This window comes from Patagioenas fasciata, chromosome 14 (assembly GCF_037038585.1).
Source record: "Patagioenas fasciata isolate bPatFas1 chromosome 14, bPatFas1.hap1, whole genome shotgun sequence".
NCBI lineage: Eukaryota > Metazoa > Chordata > Aves > Columbiformes > Columbidae > Patagioenas > Patagioenas fasciata.
In genome coordinates, this window is record NC_092533.1 from 1,707,433 (window position 1) to 1,726,379 (window position 18,947).

Sequence of the window (18,947 nt, forward strand, 5' to 3'; positions counted from 1 at the left end):
CACGTGCCAATTTCCTCTTCTACCCCGTGGTTTAACAGGGAAAAAGGGAAAGCCTTCCTCTCTTTCCTGATTCCCCCCATCAACCGGTGTATTTTCTGTCCTTCACTTGATTAAAGTCAGGATGTTGCAACGGACATGTACTGCGCTCCCTGCCCGGACTAATTAGTGAATGCCGCACAATGCTGGATGTTAATTTGTGCTGGAGAACAGGCACATGGCATTTGCAGGGCATGATGTTCACACTGCACCTACGGAGCAAACTGCCAGATAATCTTCCAGTTAATCCCAGTGTGCCGCTTGCAATGGAGTGTTGATCGTTATTATCGCCCTTTCCAGCTGGAAGCCAGTTCTAGGCTGGGTATTTTCAGTTGCTCTTTGAGAGCCATTTTCAAAACGGAAAGATTTATGCTTTGGAAAATTGTGCAGCCCTTCATCTGCGTCGCTGAAACATCTTTCCAAGACAACTGTTGTATGACTACAGCTGTAACTCCCACCAGAGATTATCTTATCACACTAATGCATCGTTAAAGTAGGAAGACAAAAAGGAGTTTTTCTCCTCGGCAGTGACATCCTACCTGAAGTCTCCAAGGATGATTGTGGGGAAAGGTTTGTGTTACAAGCTGAAAATACTTCTCCTGATGTCTGAAGCGTTTGAATCAGCTGTCTTCCTACCACATGTGCTGACAGCTTTCCTCTCGGTGCTTCCAAGCCTCAAAAAACCCCAGCAGGATCTCAGATCAGCCTCGCTGAGAACCTCATCAATGACAACTGTGACAACATCAACCAAGGGACATCAACAAGGACAGAAAGAGAGGCAGAAGAACAAGAGGCAGTTTTATCACCCCGGGTCTGTCTGTAGCCCGTGTTCAATTTGCCTGGAGCTGACGGAAGCTGTGGGGGTGACAGTGGCTCATGGGGTTGACAGAAGGTCTGGCAGAGCTGCCTGTGCCAGGGTTGTGAGAAGGAAAGCGAAGGTTGGGATGAACTTCTGGGTGTTGCCTTTGGCTGCCAGGCCAGCTGGGGTGGACACGACGGCCGGAGGACCCTGCTGACCCCATGCGTGCCCTCCCGAACCGCCGCAGCCTCCCCAGCACCCCAGCTGGCTCCTGCTGCTCTGTGGGCCAGGACAAGTCCTGTCCCACCCACGTAGGAGCCCAGGGGCCTTCCAGAAGGTGACAGAACATGGTGAAAGGATCTGATGGCTTGAGATGGCACCTGCACTCCGTGCATGCTTATTAACAGACACACAAAAATGAGCTGAAGAAGACAGACAGCTGGTCCTAGGCGGTGGTTTAGATAAAGGAGTAAAATGAAAAGCTATAATCCCCAGCTCATAGGCAATGGAGCTCTCCCTGATGCTGCTTGTTTACAATGTCCTTCAATGCCTCAATAGCATCCTTGTCATAGCTGAACTGTGCACAGCGAGAGGGTCACCAGGCAGGGAGATGGGGGGGGGGCAGCAGGAAGCCTAACGAGCCTCATTAGCACCAAGTGCCTTGGTGGGGTGGAGGAAATAAAAGAGCAAGGGTGGGAGAGCAGCGCTTCTGGGTGCTGGAGTGGGTGCAATGATTGAAGGAGCCTTGTTAGTGCTTGGTTATCCCAAGGAGCATTGAAAAGGTGAGGGAAAGAGATGACAAAAGGTAGTGATGAGAGGCAGTGAGAGCTGTGCTGATCTCGTTCTCACCGTTATTTCAGCTGAGGAAATCTTTGTGGGTTGGGGTTTCTGGGGTTTGTACCTGGGCTCTTCCAGGCATTTTCCCTTTGTCTTTCCTCTCTCCCAAGTGCGACATGGTGCTCCCTCTCCTCTGGGCCTGTCTGGCTGTACATGGTGGCTCTGGGGCTGGGGAAGGATCTGAATGTTACTGAAAACCAGATCTGCTTGTTGTGGCCTCTGAGAGGCAGGAACTGAGTCCACCGGGGATGAAATGGTGTGGGGTGATGCTGGTGGTCATTGCTGGGAGACTGCTCTCCTGCCCCAAACACTGCAAAGAGCTCTTCTTCATGGGTGACTTTGTACCTGCATGTGTATCCAGGGGGTAATCCAACCACCTCTGAAACACCATGGAGTCTCCTAACCCTCCAAGTTTCAGTGATGGCCGGGAACTGGGGGATGCTGAAGCTACTGAGGTTTTTCTTCACTTGTCATGCTGTGTTCTCTGAGAAGTGCTCAGTGTTCCCTTCCTCTCCAGCCAGGGATGCTGTCTCTGAGCCCGAGGTTCCTACGTTGCATTGTCTACTTTATATTAGCAGCTAATTCAGCTTCCAGTGACTGCTTTCGAAAAGGCATTTTGGCAACCCCTTGTTGCTGAGGAATGTCTTTAATTTCTTACAGCTTTTTAAGGGATGCTGCCGGTTTCCCATCAGTGGTTGTGATGTCTGCAGAGCAAAACTTCACAAGCAGGTTGAGCACCGATACCCAGAGCAGATTGGAGCTGATCACAGCTCTGACTGCACGTAGGCTGCGTCCTACCCAGGGGACCTGGCTATGGAGCGTCGCAGATGGCAGAAACAGAAACTGCGCTCTCCCCTTTGAACTCTGCTGTCTTAAAGCAACTGTTGAAATCTGCTGCCTCTCTTCGCTATCTGAGTGTTCTAATGAGGAATAAATGAAAGCATTGAAGGGAAAAAGGAGAGAAACCCCCTGCCTGCCATGAATCTGCTGGGGCAACTGGAGGTTTTGTGGGTGCTGAGAGGTGCAATCTCATCGGGTTTGTGGCCTCATCAGCTGGATGCAGAGGGCACGGTCTGGAGAGCAGGATCAGTAATGCTGAGGGTTGTGTGTGTACATCTGAAAGGCCGGGTGTACTCTGCCTCCTGATGGAAGACGCGAAAAGCTGGTCAAATATCAGCTCTTGTGTCCTATCATCCCAGTTTTAAGGTAGGGAGATTATCATCATGACCACCAGGATTTTCTTGGTCCCAAAACGAGTTCTCCTTTCTCTACCCTCTTTCCAGAAACATCTTGAGCAGGAAGAAAATTTCATGCTTCTTCTCTTTTTTAATTTTCAGCTAATTGGAGCTGCATGTCTGGAAGTGCCTGGCCTTGGTGCGTTCCCTTGGTGCATGTCCCTGGGCAGGAACCCAGCTGGAACCCGAAGGAAGAGGACACCTCAGAGCTGAGGAGGTTTCACAGACTTAAGAAAGGTACTGGAATTATTGGAGTTCTCCACATCCCAATGAGAGCCCCTCATGCCTGTGTCTAAACTCTGGGAATTACTGTAAGTCCTGTATGCTCTATGGGTCAGGCTTGGGCCAGCCAAGGGCCACAGGAAGCTCTTCTATGATGCATGATGTCGTGTGGCTGCAATGTGACATTAACCCCAGGTCGTTACTGTCCTCTGTATCTTGTTCTGCTCTTCTGTGGCACCTACTGGTGAGACTTTGCACTCTTGTAACACCGTCCCTTGGGTGAGAACAACCACATCAGCATCCTTCAGCCAGGAGCTGGGGTGAAGCATCCCCATTCAGCTGGGGTTTCTGCCTCTCCCCCACAAATCTTAAGCTAGACATTAAACGAGGCTTTAAAATGTGTTACAATAAATACTGGGCAGACACACACACACACACAAAGCTGCAGTAATAAAAGAAAGGACTTACAGAGCATGTTCATGGTTAGACAGGAGCTGGTCTGCTGCAGAAGAGCAGGAGGAGCTTGGAGACAGAGGAACAGCCACTTTTAGTGCAGAAAGGAGGAAAGACAGACACAGTGAGGGAGTGAGGAGAGAAAGGAAAAACACAGACAGTTAACAGGAAGATGCTTTCCAGCTACTCTGACATTAAACACCAACAAATTATATGTCAATAATGCCGAAGTTAGAGCTACATCCCCAAACCTCCCACCAAAGGGGAAACTTATTTTTACAGTAGGGGAGGTAAATGGGTTAGAACTGTAAAAGCCACAAGCTGGGGTCCATTTTTCATAAATCATTTTGGTAATCCTTCAGCTTTTCAAAAATACCTTTTTTTTTCTGTCTCACTGATATGATTTCAGGCAGGAATGTTCTTCTAAGCTCATTTTGCAAAAGCTCTTCAGTGTGGCTCCAGGAGGGGATTTGGTAGCCAAATTGTCTTTCTTTTCCTAATTTCCCAAGCACCACCAGCCCATTTGGTCTGATTGAAGAACCTCTTTTGAAGAAACCACCCATATATCTTAAACAAAAGCCTAGGGACTAGTAACTAAGTCACTTAATTTCTACCCGTGACAACTCGATATGTTCACTGCCAAGATTCATGAGGCAACGCGGACCTGCTATAGATCCCTGGCTGGTGATCCCTGAGCCTTTTGACACCTCCAGTGTGTTGGAAATGTCAGTCTGCTTTTCTTAAGTACAGATGCAGGAGTCATTATTGAGCTCCTTCATTTTGTCAGATGGCAGTATAGGAATACAGCGCTTACTATTTAATTGTTAGTGAGGTCCTAACTACACCTGGCTGCTCACCAGCACCCTGTGCTGGCTTTACAAATACCCTGCTGTTGGTGGGGAGCACGGTACTGCTGGTCTCCCACCAGCCCTCTAAGCGTAATGGACAACCCCCAGTGCCTCTGAATGCGGTTATCAGCTCTACCTTCCTTCTGACCAGTCAACAAGAGCCTGATAAAGTGTGAATGGAGCAGAAAAACGTCCCGTATGAACAGCAGCAGTTCTTCTTAGACTGTTTCATAAATGGTGGTTTCCTTGGATTTTATTCCCCCACCATTGGCAAGGTGCTTGGAGATTTACAGGCAGCCCTTGGTCCTTGTTGTAGATGTTGATGTCGCTGTTCTCTTCACCTGGGCTGTCCTGGGGATAAAAACCACACTATTGCCTATGTGTGGCATAGGCTAAATGTTTCACCCTTGGGGAGGGGGAAAACGTAATCTTTAATTTCTTAAGATATAATAAAAGAAAAGCCATGCTGCAGTTGACAATTTTCTCTATTGAACACCAGCCCTCACCGCTAGAAATTTGTGCCCTATTTTCAGAACAAACGTTCTGGTTTCAGTTTTCGGTCGCAGGATCCTCTTTCGTTTCGCGGATGGGCAGGACGGCTCGGGAGCACCGCAGCCCCCCTGCTCCGCCACCCGTTGCGCTCGCAGTGAGAAGCCCCAGGTAAGCACGCATCATTTCACAGCCACATCTCCCAAGGCAAACCCACACATAAAGGAAGATTTTCAACAAAGTTAATTTAGCCTATAGCTTATTTTAAAGGATTGCAATGGGCTTGTTTTAAAACTTATTAAGAACAAAGAGTCTTTCGAAAACAGATAAAGAAACGGTGCATCACTGAAGTGCATCATTCCCCTAAGTTCTTTGAGCTGGTTTTTTACAGACTCCTCTCTTACATCCTTTGTTTGTTTTGCTCCCGTGTAAGCACAGAAGCCGCACGGGGCTGTGTGTCTGTGTGTGTCTGTGTGTGTCTGTGTGTGTCTGTGTGTGTCTGTGTGTGTCTGTGTGTGTCTGTGTGTGTCTGTGTGTGTCTGTGTGTGTCTGTGTCTGTGTGTGTCTGTGTGTGTCTGTGTGTGTGTGTCTGTGTGTGCGTGTGTGCGTGTGTGTGTGTGTGTAACACGGGAGCCCAGGATGCCGAGGTGCATGTGACGGGAAGGTGGACGTGATGCTCCTGTCGAACAAACGTCCCCATCCTCTGCACCAACAGTGGTGGTGCTGGGCTGTCGATGGGATGAAGCTGAGCTCTTTGAAGATCTCCTGGTAACGCTTCTTGAGGTGTCACTGGTAATTGCTTCCTTGCCTATGAAGCAGTTGCTTTGTGCAGTTCTTTTCTCGAGTATTTTATCCAAGTGTTAAAAGTGTTTTTCTTTGCTAATAAATACTAACTACAGTGCTATGAAAATGTGTCAGAAAAGCACGGTTGGGCATGAATCTCACTGAATAAATTATATGTGCCTTTAATATACTAATGTAAATTGTTACTGTTTCTGTGCACCACCACAGTTACAATGATAAGAGTACTCATACATAACATTAACGCACGATACTACTGGCTTCTTGATTTTTCTTTTCTTTGAGGCAAGTATGCGAGTTTGCCTGTTTGGTTACAATTCATGTAGCAATGCTGCATCCTTCTGTTCCTTCCACAGTGACAAATCTGTATCATGTTTCTTCTACTTCTTAAAAAAATAGCACATTACTGTGATTTGCACTTAAACCGCTGTTACGTGTCTTTCCAGAGGTAGCTCCGGTGGTGGAAAAATCCACAGCCAGGACTTGGAGGCTCAAGGAATTTCTATATTTCATTTTGAGAGAGGTAAGGATTTCAGAGCAGCAGAATGTTCCTCTGAGGATGCCACGTTATATGATGTACCACATCATACCAAGGCAAAGCACAAAAATATTCTTCCCTTTGTACAAGTGGATGTATATGAAGATGAGCTAAATTCACTGTAATATCGGCATACTTGTGCTAGACTGTTTGAAAGTGGCCCAGAAAGGGTTATTGTCTACAGGGGTGTTTCCCAAACTATTTGGGCCTGTTTTCTTCTTCCAGGAGTGCACACCGCAGGCCGATGCCCTTGCAAAGGCCGTGCCAACGCTTGGCTGGTGCTACGGGCCATGCGAGTGCCTGCTGGGCTGCAGGGATCGGCAAGCGAATGCCCGGGCTGGTGACCCATGAGCCAGTGTCCTCCGCAACTCCGAATCCTCCTGGGATGGAATGAACTCACCACCACTCTTACTGGCTTCAAGGGGATCGACAGCTGGCCTGGAAGAGCATCTTTATGAACTAGAGCAAAGTTAATGATCTTGGAAGCAAATGCATCCAGCTGCACTTGGATTCATAGCAGGGGTGGCATCACTTGCAGGTGCCTGCACAAGTCTCCACGTCCATTCCTGCTTCACGCGTGCATTCCATGTCAGTGTTTAAGGAAGCGGCTGCAACAACATCTAATGAAGACAGGCTTACCCCTGACATTCCCAGGTCACAAACAATATTAGAGAAAAAGCTAAATGCTCTATAGCACCATGCGCCTCTATAGCACCATGCGCCTCTATAGCACCATGCGCCTCTATAGCACCATGCGCCTCTTTAGTTACTGAGTGCTGCACTGTGTTTGATGGGCCTATGGAATAACACAGACCAACACCCTAATTAACACCCTGTCTGTTAAGTCTGCAAGAAAATCTCTTTCAAGACTGTTAGCGACAGTGACACTAACGAGTGTCAGACAGAATCAATGTGCTTCCTTGAGGGACGCGATTGACTGTGAACCTACTGGCTCAGACACTGCCAGTAAAGGTTTAGCAAAGCAAGCTGGTTATTTTGACTTCAGTGAGGAAAAGCAGCATCAGAGAGAAGGGGGAATGTGGGATGGAACTCAGCACTGTTCCTCCTTTCCAGCACAGTGCTGTTCATGGAAGGAAAACTCACACAGCTCAGCTGTATCCCAAGGATTGCTCTGTTGTGCAAAACTCATTTCAAAATGTGCACCTGTAATGCATCTGTCTCCTGGAATTAAATGTAAAGAAAGTCAAGGTGAGGACTGCAGGGTAGGAGTCCCTGACTCTGCTCTATGTGGAAGCACACAGAATCTGAAATCCTATAATCTGATGACTGATTTCACTATGAGCCTTTGTGTTTTGCAGGCTTTGCAATCAGAAGGGTGTCATATCTTACCATGCGGGACTAGTGAACCCTGGCTGGGAGAACCTGTGACTGACACGTGTCACAGTTCCAGGGACACAGCAGATTCCTCACCCTCGGCGGGGAACACTTGCATGATTTCTAATAGCTTTCACTATTAAGTTGTGGTTCTTCTTTGAAAATAAGTCCCTCTTTAATTTCTCTTGTTACATCCAGTTAATTCATTTACTAAAAATTCCTCTCTTGCTGTTTGTATCCGTATCATCTTATACCCCAAGTCAACAAAGTAGTTAATACAAAGCAAGTTAACTTGCTAGAGCAAGTTCTGCTAGAGCTAACGTCTTCCTCCCCCGATTAAAAAAATATCAATGATCTATCTGCTAGTGAAGTCCTCACTCTATTAACGGATAAACTTTCATTCCACAGGAGCAAGATAAAACTCTTGGAGCCGTCCTCTTGGAAGGCTCCACCCATGCCCACGCCACTTCTCCGGGGTCAGAACGCCTCCGCTCTTGAGAGCTCGCTTATAAATGTTTTACATAGAAATGCTGAAGCTCCCTTTGATCCAAGTCTACGACATCTGTGGAGGAAGGAGCCCACCTCCTCAGCACCAGGTGTTCACGTTATCACTCCCTCAGAACGACCTTTCAGAAAAAGAAATGCGCGTTTCTCCCTGCTGTGGGTTCATCGGCTGCCACTGACACCAGGGCTAACAGCAGAGACCTCTGGAGCTTCCAGATGATATTATTTCTTCTAATCCAAACAATGAGTCCTCTCAAAGCGCTTTGCTGGTGGTCTGGAGCAAACCCTGCCAGGGCGCAGTGACAAGGTCCCAGCAGCGCTCGGAAAGAGCTGAGCTTGCCATGCACATCAGCACCTCCTCATCCCTTCACACGTGGATCCCTCGCGCTCTTCCTGCCCACCTGTTGCCTCCGGTCTCTAAAAGGTTAAATTAATACAAAATCACAGGCGTTTCTAGAAAAGCTCCCTCTGGCTGCACAGAGCCAGCCTTTCCTTCTGGCATCTCACAGTGCAATTAATTACACTTGATGTGGAGTGGGCTCGTTACATTTTTCTATGCTTCAGTGACCTCTTGGGAAGTTCAGAGGTTATGAATTTGAAGTAGTGTTTATAGGTTAAATCCAAATACGAATTTGTAAAATAGAGGGCGGTTATCTTGCTTTGCATTAACTACTTTGTTGACTTTGGGTATAAGATGATACGGATACAAACAGCAAGAGAGGAATTTTTAGTAAATGAATTAACTGGATGTAACAAGAGGGACTTATTTTCAAAGAAGAACCACAACTTAATAGTGAAAGCTATTGGAAATCATGCAAGTGTTCCCCGCGGAGGGTGAGGAATCTGCTGTGTCCCTGGAACTGTGACACGTGTCAGTCACAGGTTCTCCCAGCCAGGGTTCACTAGTCCCGCATGGTAAGATATGACACCCTTCTGATTGCAAAGCCTGCAAAACACAAAGGCTCATAGTGAAATCAGTCATCAGATTATAGGATTTCAGATGGTTTGACATCAGTAGTAAGGAAATACATCCATGTTTATCCCTGCAATGTAAGAAAAAGACTTCAGCTATTAAGGAGCTTGTACATCTCAAAGGAGAGGACTACACTTTGCCATCAGTAAGAGAAAGGCGACGTGTGGTTCAATGAGCTCTTTAAGCAGCAGAAATCATGTAATTCATTTAATCAGGATTAAATGAAGACATATGGTCAAAGGGAGAATCCAGAAAAAGCCCCCATTGATAGGGTTGTGATCAATGAAGGCATCGCATGCCAGGTATAAACCTCATTGATGAAGATGCAACCGTAAAGTACAACATAGCCACAAGAACAAAGATGAGTGGCAAAACTGCCTCCTAAATGGTGGCTGCCTGAACTTTAAAATGGCTGTTTAGTCTGATGGACGATAGCAATGCTGAGGTCGTCTGTGACGGCCGAAGAATAGAAGAGTGATGCAGAAGTAAGGACTGGAAATCATCAGCTAATGCAGAAATAGCCTTACTCTGCTGGATGTAGTGGTTGATGCAGCACTTGCAAGACATGATGTACTCCCAAAGGCACACATCATAAAGAAATATTGTATCCTTACTGCTGGCAAAACCAAAACAAAACCACATCTGTATCATTTCACAGGTCAGGCCATCTATTCAGGATGCAAATGCATCCTGAGCTGCAGAAGTTAGCAACTATAATATTTGCTATGCCAAATACATAAGAATAAAAACCTCGAAATGGCCAGTTTACTGTTTTGAAGTGCACAGTTTAAGATGTAAAGATGCTTCCAGCTGACTAAGAGCTGCAATCGCGGGTGGACGAGCGCTGCGGACAGGCCTGGCCGGTACCCGAGTGTGATGGAGCGCGTGAACCGGGCACCAGCAGCATCAGAAATACAGGCAATGCTTAAGGATCCAGAAAGTGGCAAAATGGTAAAAGGCGACCAAATCACAGCGGATGTACTGAAAGTCCCTGACACCTTCCTGGAGATACCAAATTGTTGGCCAAAATGTCTTGAGAATAAGCGAGCTCTTCTCTCCCTCCCGCACTCCAAAAGCCTTAGAAGCAATTTTAACCAGAGCAATGGGGAAGCTTTTCCACAGCGAGTTTACGGAGAAAGAGGTGGTGCACACAATGCTTAAATTAAAATCTACAGCAATCAGAATGAGAGACGGATATTGAAAAAATGGAAAAGAAAAAGAAGTTAACCTAAAATTAAAATGCACTTAAACAATTAGCTCTGAGTTTGAGAGATGTCTGCTGCCACAATGAATATCAGACTATAACAGTAATTGCTTAGGTAGATATATATATATATATTAATAGCCGTAAGGCAAGCGGAGCTCTTTGCAAATGCTGATATGCATTGTCTAAAAACACTTTGACTGATAAAACACCATAATCTCTGGAGAGGAGGGAGACCAACCAACACATTCAGCACAGCTGTGCAAAGGTCTTGGTTACGAGCTACGCAGCTGAAACAGAAGGGAAGTAGATGGATAGTAAATTGCTATCCATAATAGAACTTATTCAGGTACCAACAATGAGTTTCAAACCCCGTTTTTGCCCTGTGTGAGAAGCCGCCCAGCTCCAGGGAGGGCAGATCATCCACACACATCTCCGTCCATCTCATCGCACCGTTCCCAGCATCCGCTGTTCCTGCGTTCCCGACACCGGACACGTTGCTGTTGAGAAGTTCAGCTAAATATCATTACATGAGACAGAATTCATTTTCCAGCAGAAGCTTTCCGCTTTAGGTGTGCAAACCCGAATAAATATCTAGCATCGTGTCATTGATCCGGGGAGCAGGGCTGGGATTGAATTAGGCAGTCTAACGATGGTCCTCCGTATCGGTAAGGACTCAAAATCAGATTAGAGCTTTTCCCAACAGATAACATCATGCTTTTTCATCAAGGGTTCCAAACCAATTAAAATTGCCACTCAAACCACTTTATACAGAACAGGAGCTGCTTGCTTTTACCGTCAGGAGACCTAGAAGGATTAAAAAGTGCATGTGTGGAAAGCTAGGCCACCTTCACTGAGTGAGTCCCACCAGAGAGGTGACTTCCCTGCTTTTGTCATGCGCTCCCTCGCTGTTTCCTTGCACTATCAGCAGTGGATAAATAGGTTGCAATGTCCTTTATGACCTGGAAAGCCAGAGAGGTCTGTCTCAAGGTTGTGACAAGCCCTGCCGCACCTCCCATCCATTATACGGCTCAGGACTCTTTCAAAAACCCCAGAGATCATTGCAGAAGGGAGCCTGGGGCAAACCAGCACGTCAGACTCAGCTGGGAAGTGCTCAGCGTCTGATTTAGTGTATGGACGCGTTCAGCTCTGGACACAGTTACTAAACCCTCATCTGCACGTGAAGAGCCATGAGCCCATCTACCAAAAGAACCAAATCTCCTCTAGATAGCTGCACAGAAAAAAACTACATTTTTCTTCAGAGATCGCAGTTTGTTCTGATATTACAGGAGATGATTGTTGTCCCCTCCATTCCCCTGTGCTCTGCCTCCCACCTCTCGGCTCAGCGAGAAGACAGGAGCGGGTGTCTCATAGCACAGAGCCCCCCGAGCCCCCGGCGCTGCACAGCCCACGCGCTCCCCTCTTGCCACGAGCACCCTGGGTGGGGTGTGTGGGGTTCAGATTCACTGGGACCCAGACTGCCAACCACCAGCACTACATCCCATACCCACACAGGCACGCTCAGCTCCCAGGCCCCTTGCACAGGAGCTACAGTAAAAACCAGAAATCCCACCATTTCCCGGGCTGCTAAAACAAACCAGCAAGATCCTCTCCTCCCAGAGAGGCACCAGCAGGGTCAGGGCGCTTGGCACAGTTCATCCTTTGCCTTTCGTTAGTTCAGAAGACACAGCAGTGGTTGCTGCTACAAAGGCAGAACTGAGAAGGGGCAACGGGGATTTCTTTGCTAGAGAAGATGGAGCAGGCAGCCTCCCCCAAGGTGCTGCCCATGGGGTCAAGTTGTTCCCCACACACCAAACAGCAGGGCTTGCCAAAACGCACACACAACTTGGGCATTCTTCCGACTCTTTCCCAAACACGCCTCTGGATAAACTGCACGTGCCAACACTTATCCGTTATCTGCAAACCCGGGCTGCCTGAGCACCCTGAGGATTTCTGGGTGCTTCTCTCGCCCCCTCCCTTTTTAAGCACTTAACCGATCAGATATTTCAAACGCAAAGAGAAACCGATCCCTCACAACAACTCTAGAGGAGTGCTTTTTTCTACTGACTCCAAGCATTTCACAGCATCCGAGAAAGACTCACCTTAGTACGTGAGTCGATCCGTTTATTGTGGTGGTGGAACAGGGCACCGTCTGCCCCAGGATGGAAGGCCTTCGGTATCGCTCAACACCGCAGCACAGGATGATGAGGAAGGCACGTCTGAAAGCCTTGTTCAGGAAGGCGTAGAGGAAAGGGTTCAACCCTGAATTGATGTAGCCCAGCCACAGGAACGCCGTCCACAGCTTCCCCGGCACCGTGTAGTTTATGAAAGGGTCCACTATGTTTGTGATAAAGAAGGGGGCCCAGCACAAGCAGAAGCACCCCATGATGATGCACAGGGTCTTGGCGGCTTTGGTCTCAGTCTTCATGCGGTGCGTGCTGTGCTGGTCCGGGGGGTGCTGCCGGCCGTCGCCGGGGGCCCCCGCGCGCTGCAGCACCCGGATCTGGCGGGCGTGCTCCCTGGCCGTCACGTAGATGCGGTAGTAGGCCAGCACCATCAGCAGGAAGGGAATGTAGAAGGCCACCACGGAGCAGGTAATGGCGTATGGCTTGTTGACCATGAATATGCAGTAGGTGGAGTTGGAAGCCTTGTTGAACTGCCTTTGCTGGATCTGGGGCAGGGAGAAGGGAAGGAGTTCAGCGCTGCTCCTTCGACACCAGCAGTCTGTCACAACTTACCCCGCCACCTCTGGATTCGCCTCCTTCCTCCCATCTCCCATCCATGGCACCCACTGCTGCCTGTGCTCACCCCATGGGCTCTCCAGCCCTGCTGGTCCCCAGCTCTGCTGGACCAGCCCACCTTGCAGCATCTCACATCCTAAAGCATGCCTCAAACTCGGGCAGTGAAAAGCAGCCTAACAACCCCAGCTCAGACACAGCGCAGGGGGGTAACGGCACTTTGTGCTGTGCTTTTCATGCAGTGCTCACCGCTCTGTCCATCAGGCCATGGTTTTACACCACGGACACCCAGGTTTCACCCAGCTGAGCCCCGTGGGGGGGACAGCGCAGGGACTGGGCTGCGGTGGCCTCAGCAGCTGGGGGGCAGTTCCAGGCTGGGGTGACACTGAGCTGCCCAGGCACAGGGGCTGTGGGCAGGACTCTGCAGGTGGAGTCCGTAGGCTGAGATCTGGTCAATGACTTGAGATGGAAACAGAGACAGCAGGTGAAGAAAAGGGTCTTGCATACGAGTTTGGCGAACAGAGGGCACAGCCGGGGTGGACAGGACTTCTCTGAGGCTATTCTTGTCACAAAACAATGTCACTTCAGGATATCAGGCCCATAATTTTTGGTGTTTTTTCTGACAAGAGAATAACCCCATCTCCTATTTAAAACAATAACATCAAAATTATTTAATTGGGCATATAAGGATTTTTACCTCTAAAGTAAACTAGGAAGAATTTTCACTAGCTGGTGTTTGAACCCTGCACTACCTCTGAGCACGTAGCTTCTGAAATTTGCACGGTGCTGAGTCTTTTCTGAAAAGGTTGGGGGAAGAAATCAGTGGAAGAAATCAGATACCTGGTTAAAGACACGAAATGCGCCTCCTTTTTCTCCTAGTGCATGACCTAAAGGTGCTTTGTCTGGAAGCATTTTTGGCTTTATCACCTTGTCTAGAGGCTTGGCAGCTTGCACCTGTTATTTTCCGTGAGCCAAAATGTATTCATAGCTCCTTGACTGAGACTTGGCATAGAAGATGCCACATCTCTTTAAACAAGCTCTTCTAAATAAGGTGTTTTCACACTTTGCCATTTGTTAATTCCTGCATCTCCAGATTGGAAGGAGAGCGGATCTGCAGCTCTTAACTCCTTGCCCTGTAGACAGGACCCTGCAGGAGAAGCCAGGCTGCGGTGGGAAAACTGACCCCTGCTGAAATGATTTGCATGGGGGAACCTCATCTTCTCCCCCACTTCAAAGCTCGCACCAAGCCAGGGATCCTGATGGGACTGACCCAAAGCGCCATCCCTTCTGGGGCATCTGGGTTTTCTCAAGGAGGGAGCCCCAAGCTCAGCCTTTGGTGGCCAAAAATCCCCTGGGAGCTGCAGAGGCCACGGGAACTGCGGCCTCCCCGGGTGCCCGTCGGGAGCCAGCTGGGCTTGGTGTGTTTCCAACGGAGCAGTAACTGCAGGAAGAATCCTCTCCCAGAACCACCATTGCAAACCCCTCAGAGACATCCTCCAGAAATTCAGCAGCTCCTCTGCACTGATAACAAGAGGTTTCTCCTTCAGCCCCTCTTGCCTTCTTTTCTCTGAACATCGCTTTTTCAAGGAGAATACTCAGCACTGAATGTATTTGACACCAGTTTGGTCTACCTTCTTAGTTACTCACCAGATCGATGATGCCAATGCTATTCCAGCCTTGCATGATAGGGAGGAAAGAAATAAATGTCGGGATTACCCAGCACCCTCCAAGCATCACAGCAATGCGCAGCGGAGTCATCTTGTTCCTGTAAACCAGAGGCTGGCAGCAGATAGCATAGTACCTGCAAGGAGGAGAGCAGGAGAACAACCGTCACCAAAGAGACTTCCAAGTCTTCTAAAAATACAGTTAAAGCATTTTTCCAGCTTGCTTCTCCCACCTTTCAAAACAGGAAAAAAACATGAGTCAATAGCCTATTTCCATTGACTGCCTCTCCCCACAAGGAGCTCAGGATGTTTTCCCAGCATGAGTAAATGAGGTTTCATAGTGACTCGCAGGGGAAAGGCAGTATTTTGTTTCCCAGCTCAGAAAAACGAGGCAGGGATCAATGCTGTGATGTGTCCGAGGCTGCAGAGCAGGGGGTGACTTCACATTCCCCCCAGTCCCTCTGCACCCTGCGGGGAAGGAGGGCACCCTCCTCCCTTCAGCCATCCCCGAGTAAGTGTTGGGGTTTTCCTAACTGCAATGGATGTTTATTATGACAAGACTGCAAAAGCTGTTATTACACATCAACAAAGTGTTTGGAAGCTGTGAAAATGTCAGTAAAACGAAGAGCATTTCTCCATAACCCAGCTCCCTTTCTACCACCCAGGAATCAGCTTCTCGTCTGTCACAAGAGCAGAACAAACACAGGGTTTCTAGTCTTCTCACCACCAAGGGGACGTGCCCTGTGCTCTCTTTTCTCCTCCTGATCCATCCAATGTATTCATAATACAACTAACTATGGACTAAAAACATCTACCCAAAGAGTAGATGTCCCTGTGCTACCCACCTGCTGGCGGATTCCTGCATCAGGAAGGTGCATCAAACCTAAAACTGGAAATCTCATCGCTCTGAAATGAATTTCTGCCCCTAGGCACAGCAGAGCAGCAACCCTGGCATCCTGCTGCAGACCTTTGGCGATCCTGTCTCAGGTTCCCAATGAAATGTGTTTGATCGCTAGATGTTGGGATTTCAGCACACGTTGTAGAGATAGCCCGGTAGTGATGGACCCGCGGCTGCGAGAGGGAACCGCGGTCCAGACACAACAGAACCGGTCATTAATTCTCAGGTCTTCTGAATAACTGGATGTATTTGCCTGATGAATATATTTTCCTAGTGGATTAATAGCGATCAACTGGTAGATGCAGGTTCCAGATGGGGTAAGCACAGAAACCACGCAATAAGGAGCCCCATAGGACAGGAGCACGGCAGCTAAAAAGTGGCCGCAGTTTCTCCATTTATAAAGGGAAAGAATGATTTCTGTCAGAGAATTTGAGTCAAACCTCAACGTCAAGTTATAAAGTGCACATAGAGAGACCCCCCGCTGCCCAATGTCTATAGAAATCAGTTTTATGAGGTCAGCAGAATCAGGAATTAGTGCCATGAAATCAGCAAACACACACTAAAGCTGGACCACTAAATGAGGAGATGCCCAAGATAATTTCTAAGTGCCAGCAGCACATTGGAATACGACATATGTGAATGCACACATACACATCGTTCATGTGTATGTATTAGAGAGATGTCCTCGAAGTGTACAACTTATTTCATCACGATTTGAGCAGAAAACGAAAGTTTTGTGCTATCCAGGCACAAAAATCTAAGAATTTCCAAATTTAAGACTTTTTTTTAAACTCACATGGAGTCAACCGAACTGCTTTGTTTTGATGAAATCAGCCGATATATTCCACACAAAGTCTTGAGATAATATCAAAATGTCAAAAGAAAACATTCTTTAAAAGTCTCTCTGAAACAAGACTCAAAACGTCACAGGGGAAAACCTGTTGAAACGAGCGTTCAGCTGCTTCAATTTGATCATTTCTACATTCTCGTCTGGTTTGGTGTGTGCACGAAAATCAACCCGCTCCTCTGGAAAGGTTCACTGTAAAGGCAATGGTATATTTGACAGTAATGGTTCTTTTAGAGCACCGGGTGGAATGTTCCTCCCATGGAGCTCATCCCAACAGCCATGGCCCCAGGGGGTCCCGTACCTGTCCCCACCAACGTGACCCTCACGTCCCTCCCATGAAGGAGACGCTAAATCATTTACAGGAACAGGATTTACTTTGTTCTGAGTTTGCCCTCATTGCAGCACAAGCTGAACCAGGTGTCCAGCCCCAAAGATCTGCAGAACTCAACTGGGTAAGGCCCTGAGCGGCCTCATTAAAGACTGAAGATCCAAGTCTGGCCCTGTTTTGAGAAGGGGGCTGGCTCAGAGACCTCCAGAGCTCCTTTCCAACCTACATTTTTCCGAGTTTATCAGCCAATCAAGACCATCATGGTCAGATTTCAATATCTTAATTATTTCAGAGGACAGAACAAATCTTTCCCTTGTTCCTGGGATAACTACCATCCTCATATCAGCCACGGTGTGTTTGTGTAACCCTGTCCTGCGCTGCAATAGTTTATTGCATTTGGATTTCCCCCTGCTCTCCAGATTCCCTTCCTTCAGGAAATAAACTGACCTTTGAATTCAAGCAGGTATTTTCGGTAACGTTTTTGACTGCTCATTAGGACAGATGGTGCTTCTCTTGGCGTTACGTGCAGCTGCTCTTCTGACTCCGTACACACCGGAGATCTGTCTGGTGTATTTAATTGTTTGCTATCTGAGAGGCACCTACTGGAAAATGCTACCCAGTGCTGGACATCAAAGGATTCCTGTGCCATGCCCAGTGGCAAGAGACTGCAAGTCACGAGGGACTACATTTATTTGCAGAAAGGGCAAAAGAAGAAATTCAATAAATAAACGGAGAAGAACAGCCAAGACGCCGGCTACCATTTCACAAGTTGAATAAGCAAACAGGAAAGGAAACCCATGATACATTGCTAGCTAAGTACAGCAGGAAAACAATTCTTCCAAGCAGTTTTAGTTATTACCTTTCTGCACTTCCATCTCCGCTGCAGCTGACAGCGTTACGCTGATTTCTACATGCTATTAAAGGCCATTAGAGCAAAAATTATGCCTGTAAAAATGACACCTTAAGCTCTCATATTTCTTCCCTCTCAGTGATTCAGCAGCAATTTTCCTCCGCTTATATGTCAGAAGATTATATATATATACTTTTTTTTTCTTTTTGCTAAGTGCTGCTACCATAACTTCCCTTGCCTTCAGAAAGCAGAGCTGGGTCCCTCCAGCCCGACATCGTTATCGTAACGAGGTTCTGCAGCCCAGAGCAGGTGACAATGTTGCTGATGGCGAGGGAGGCAGAGAAACACAAGCTGCTGATTTGATGTATGTGGTGGTTTGGGCATTTAAGCAGCTAGTTATTGACTGAGAGAAAAGTAATTAGATCTCTAAGATTATCAATAGTTTTAGTCAAAAGCTGAAATAAAGGCATTTTCTTAGTCTACATTTCTGCTTCTTTCCAAGCTAAAGCTGTTTTCCTGTGCTCATAAAGCATATCTATTATGTACCGATATGACAATGTGATGGATGAATATAAAATGTAATACATACACATGATTAATACGATGTCGAAGTTCAATTAAATATTAATTCTTACTATTATCAACCAAGCCCCATATTTCTGCAGTTCCCTGAAAACGTTAACTTCCCTGTTACCCCCAGCAAGCAGAGGATGTGAACACATCCTCTTCTCCGCCTCTGTTATGACATTCTTCGCCGAAGGGGAAATACAAGAATCCCTTCCTGGAGCTGTAGATCTTCCAAGCAGCTCCATAAAGCAAAGGTTACTATAATACTTTTCCTTTCCCATATCAGACATTTGCCGCATGAACGAGTCAAGCGCTAACACGCTGCAGGTGGCTCAGAAGAACAAATCCATAGCCCCTATGGCCTCACCTACGGCTCTTGCAACCCTGCAGATGTCGGGCTGCTGAGGGTTCGTGATGTGGCCCTTGGTGGCCCTGTGGAGCACTGCGGTGGCCGGGCTCTGTCTCCAGGAAGACGTATGTGACTCTCCCTTGTCTTCCAGCGATACGGATCAATTTCCAAAAGTGTTATGGACATTCTCCAGCACCCCAGGGGATGCAAAGGCACCTCTATCATCTTCATCAAAGCTACAAAAGAATGCTCAGGGTTCAGAGACTCAGTGCCCGAATGTGCGGGGCGATTTCCTCCATATTTCTACATACATCACCAGTCAGAGCTGCCGCGGTCAACTGTATACACAGCGTCCACCAGCTGCAAGAGCAGAGCATTTTATCCTTTCCCAACAAGACAGGCGCTTTGCCTGTCAGCGAGCTCGTCTTTACA

At 47.6% G+C, this 18,947-nt stretch overlaps 1 protein-coding gene across 3 annotated transcripts in view; it reads right to left on the reverse strand.

Annotated features, from left to right (window-relative positions):
- Positions 1-18,947, reverse strand: part of HTR4 (5-hydroxytryptamine receptor 4) — a 90,602-nt gene that overhangs the window by 20,255 nt on the left and 51,400 nt on the right. For 2 of the 3 annotated variants that reach the window (XR_010652327.2, XM_065849011.2), the window contains exons 5-6: positions 14,660-14,813; positions 12,377-12,945 (exon numbers count right to left, since the gene is read on the reverse strand). Coding sequence is in view for 2 of the 3 variants with exons in the window: in XM_065849011.2 (XP_065705083.1) it covers positions 12,377-12,945; positions 14,660-14,813 (723 nt within the window). In the remaining variant the exon portion in view is untranslated. Of the gene's footprint in view, positions 1-3,597; positions 3,674-12,376; positions 12,946-14,659; positions 14,814-18,947 lie in introns of all 3 variants that reach the window. The other variant, XM_071814621.1, reaches the window with a different exon arrangement.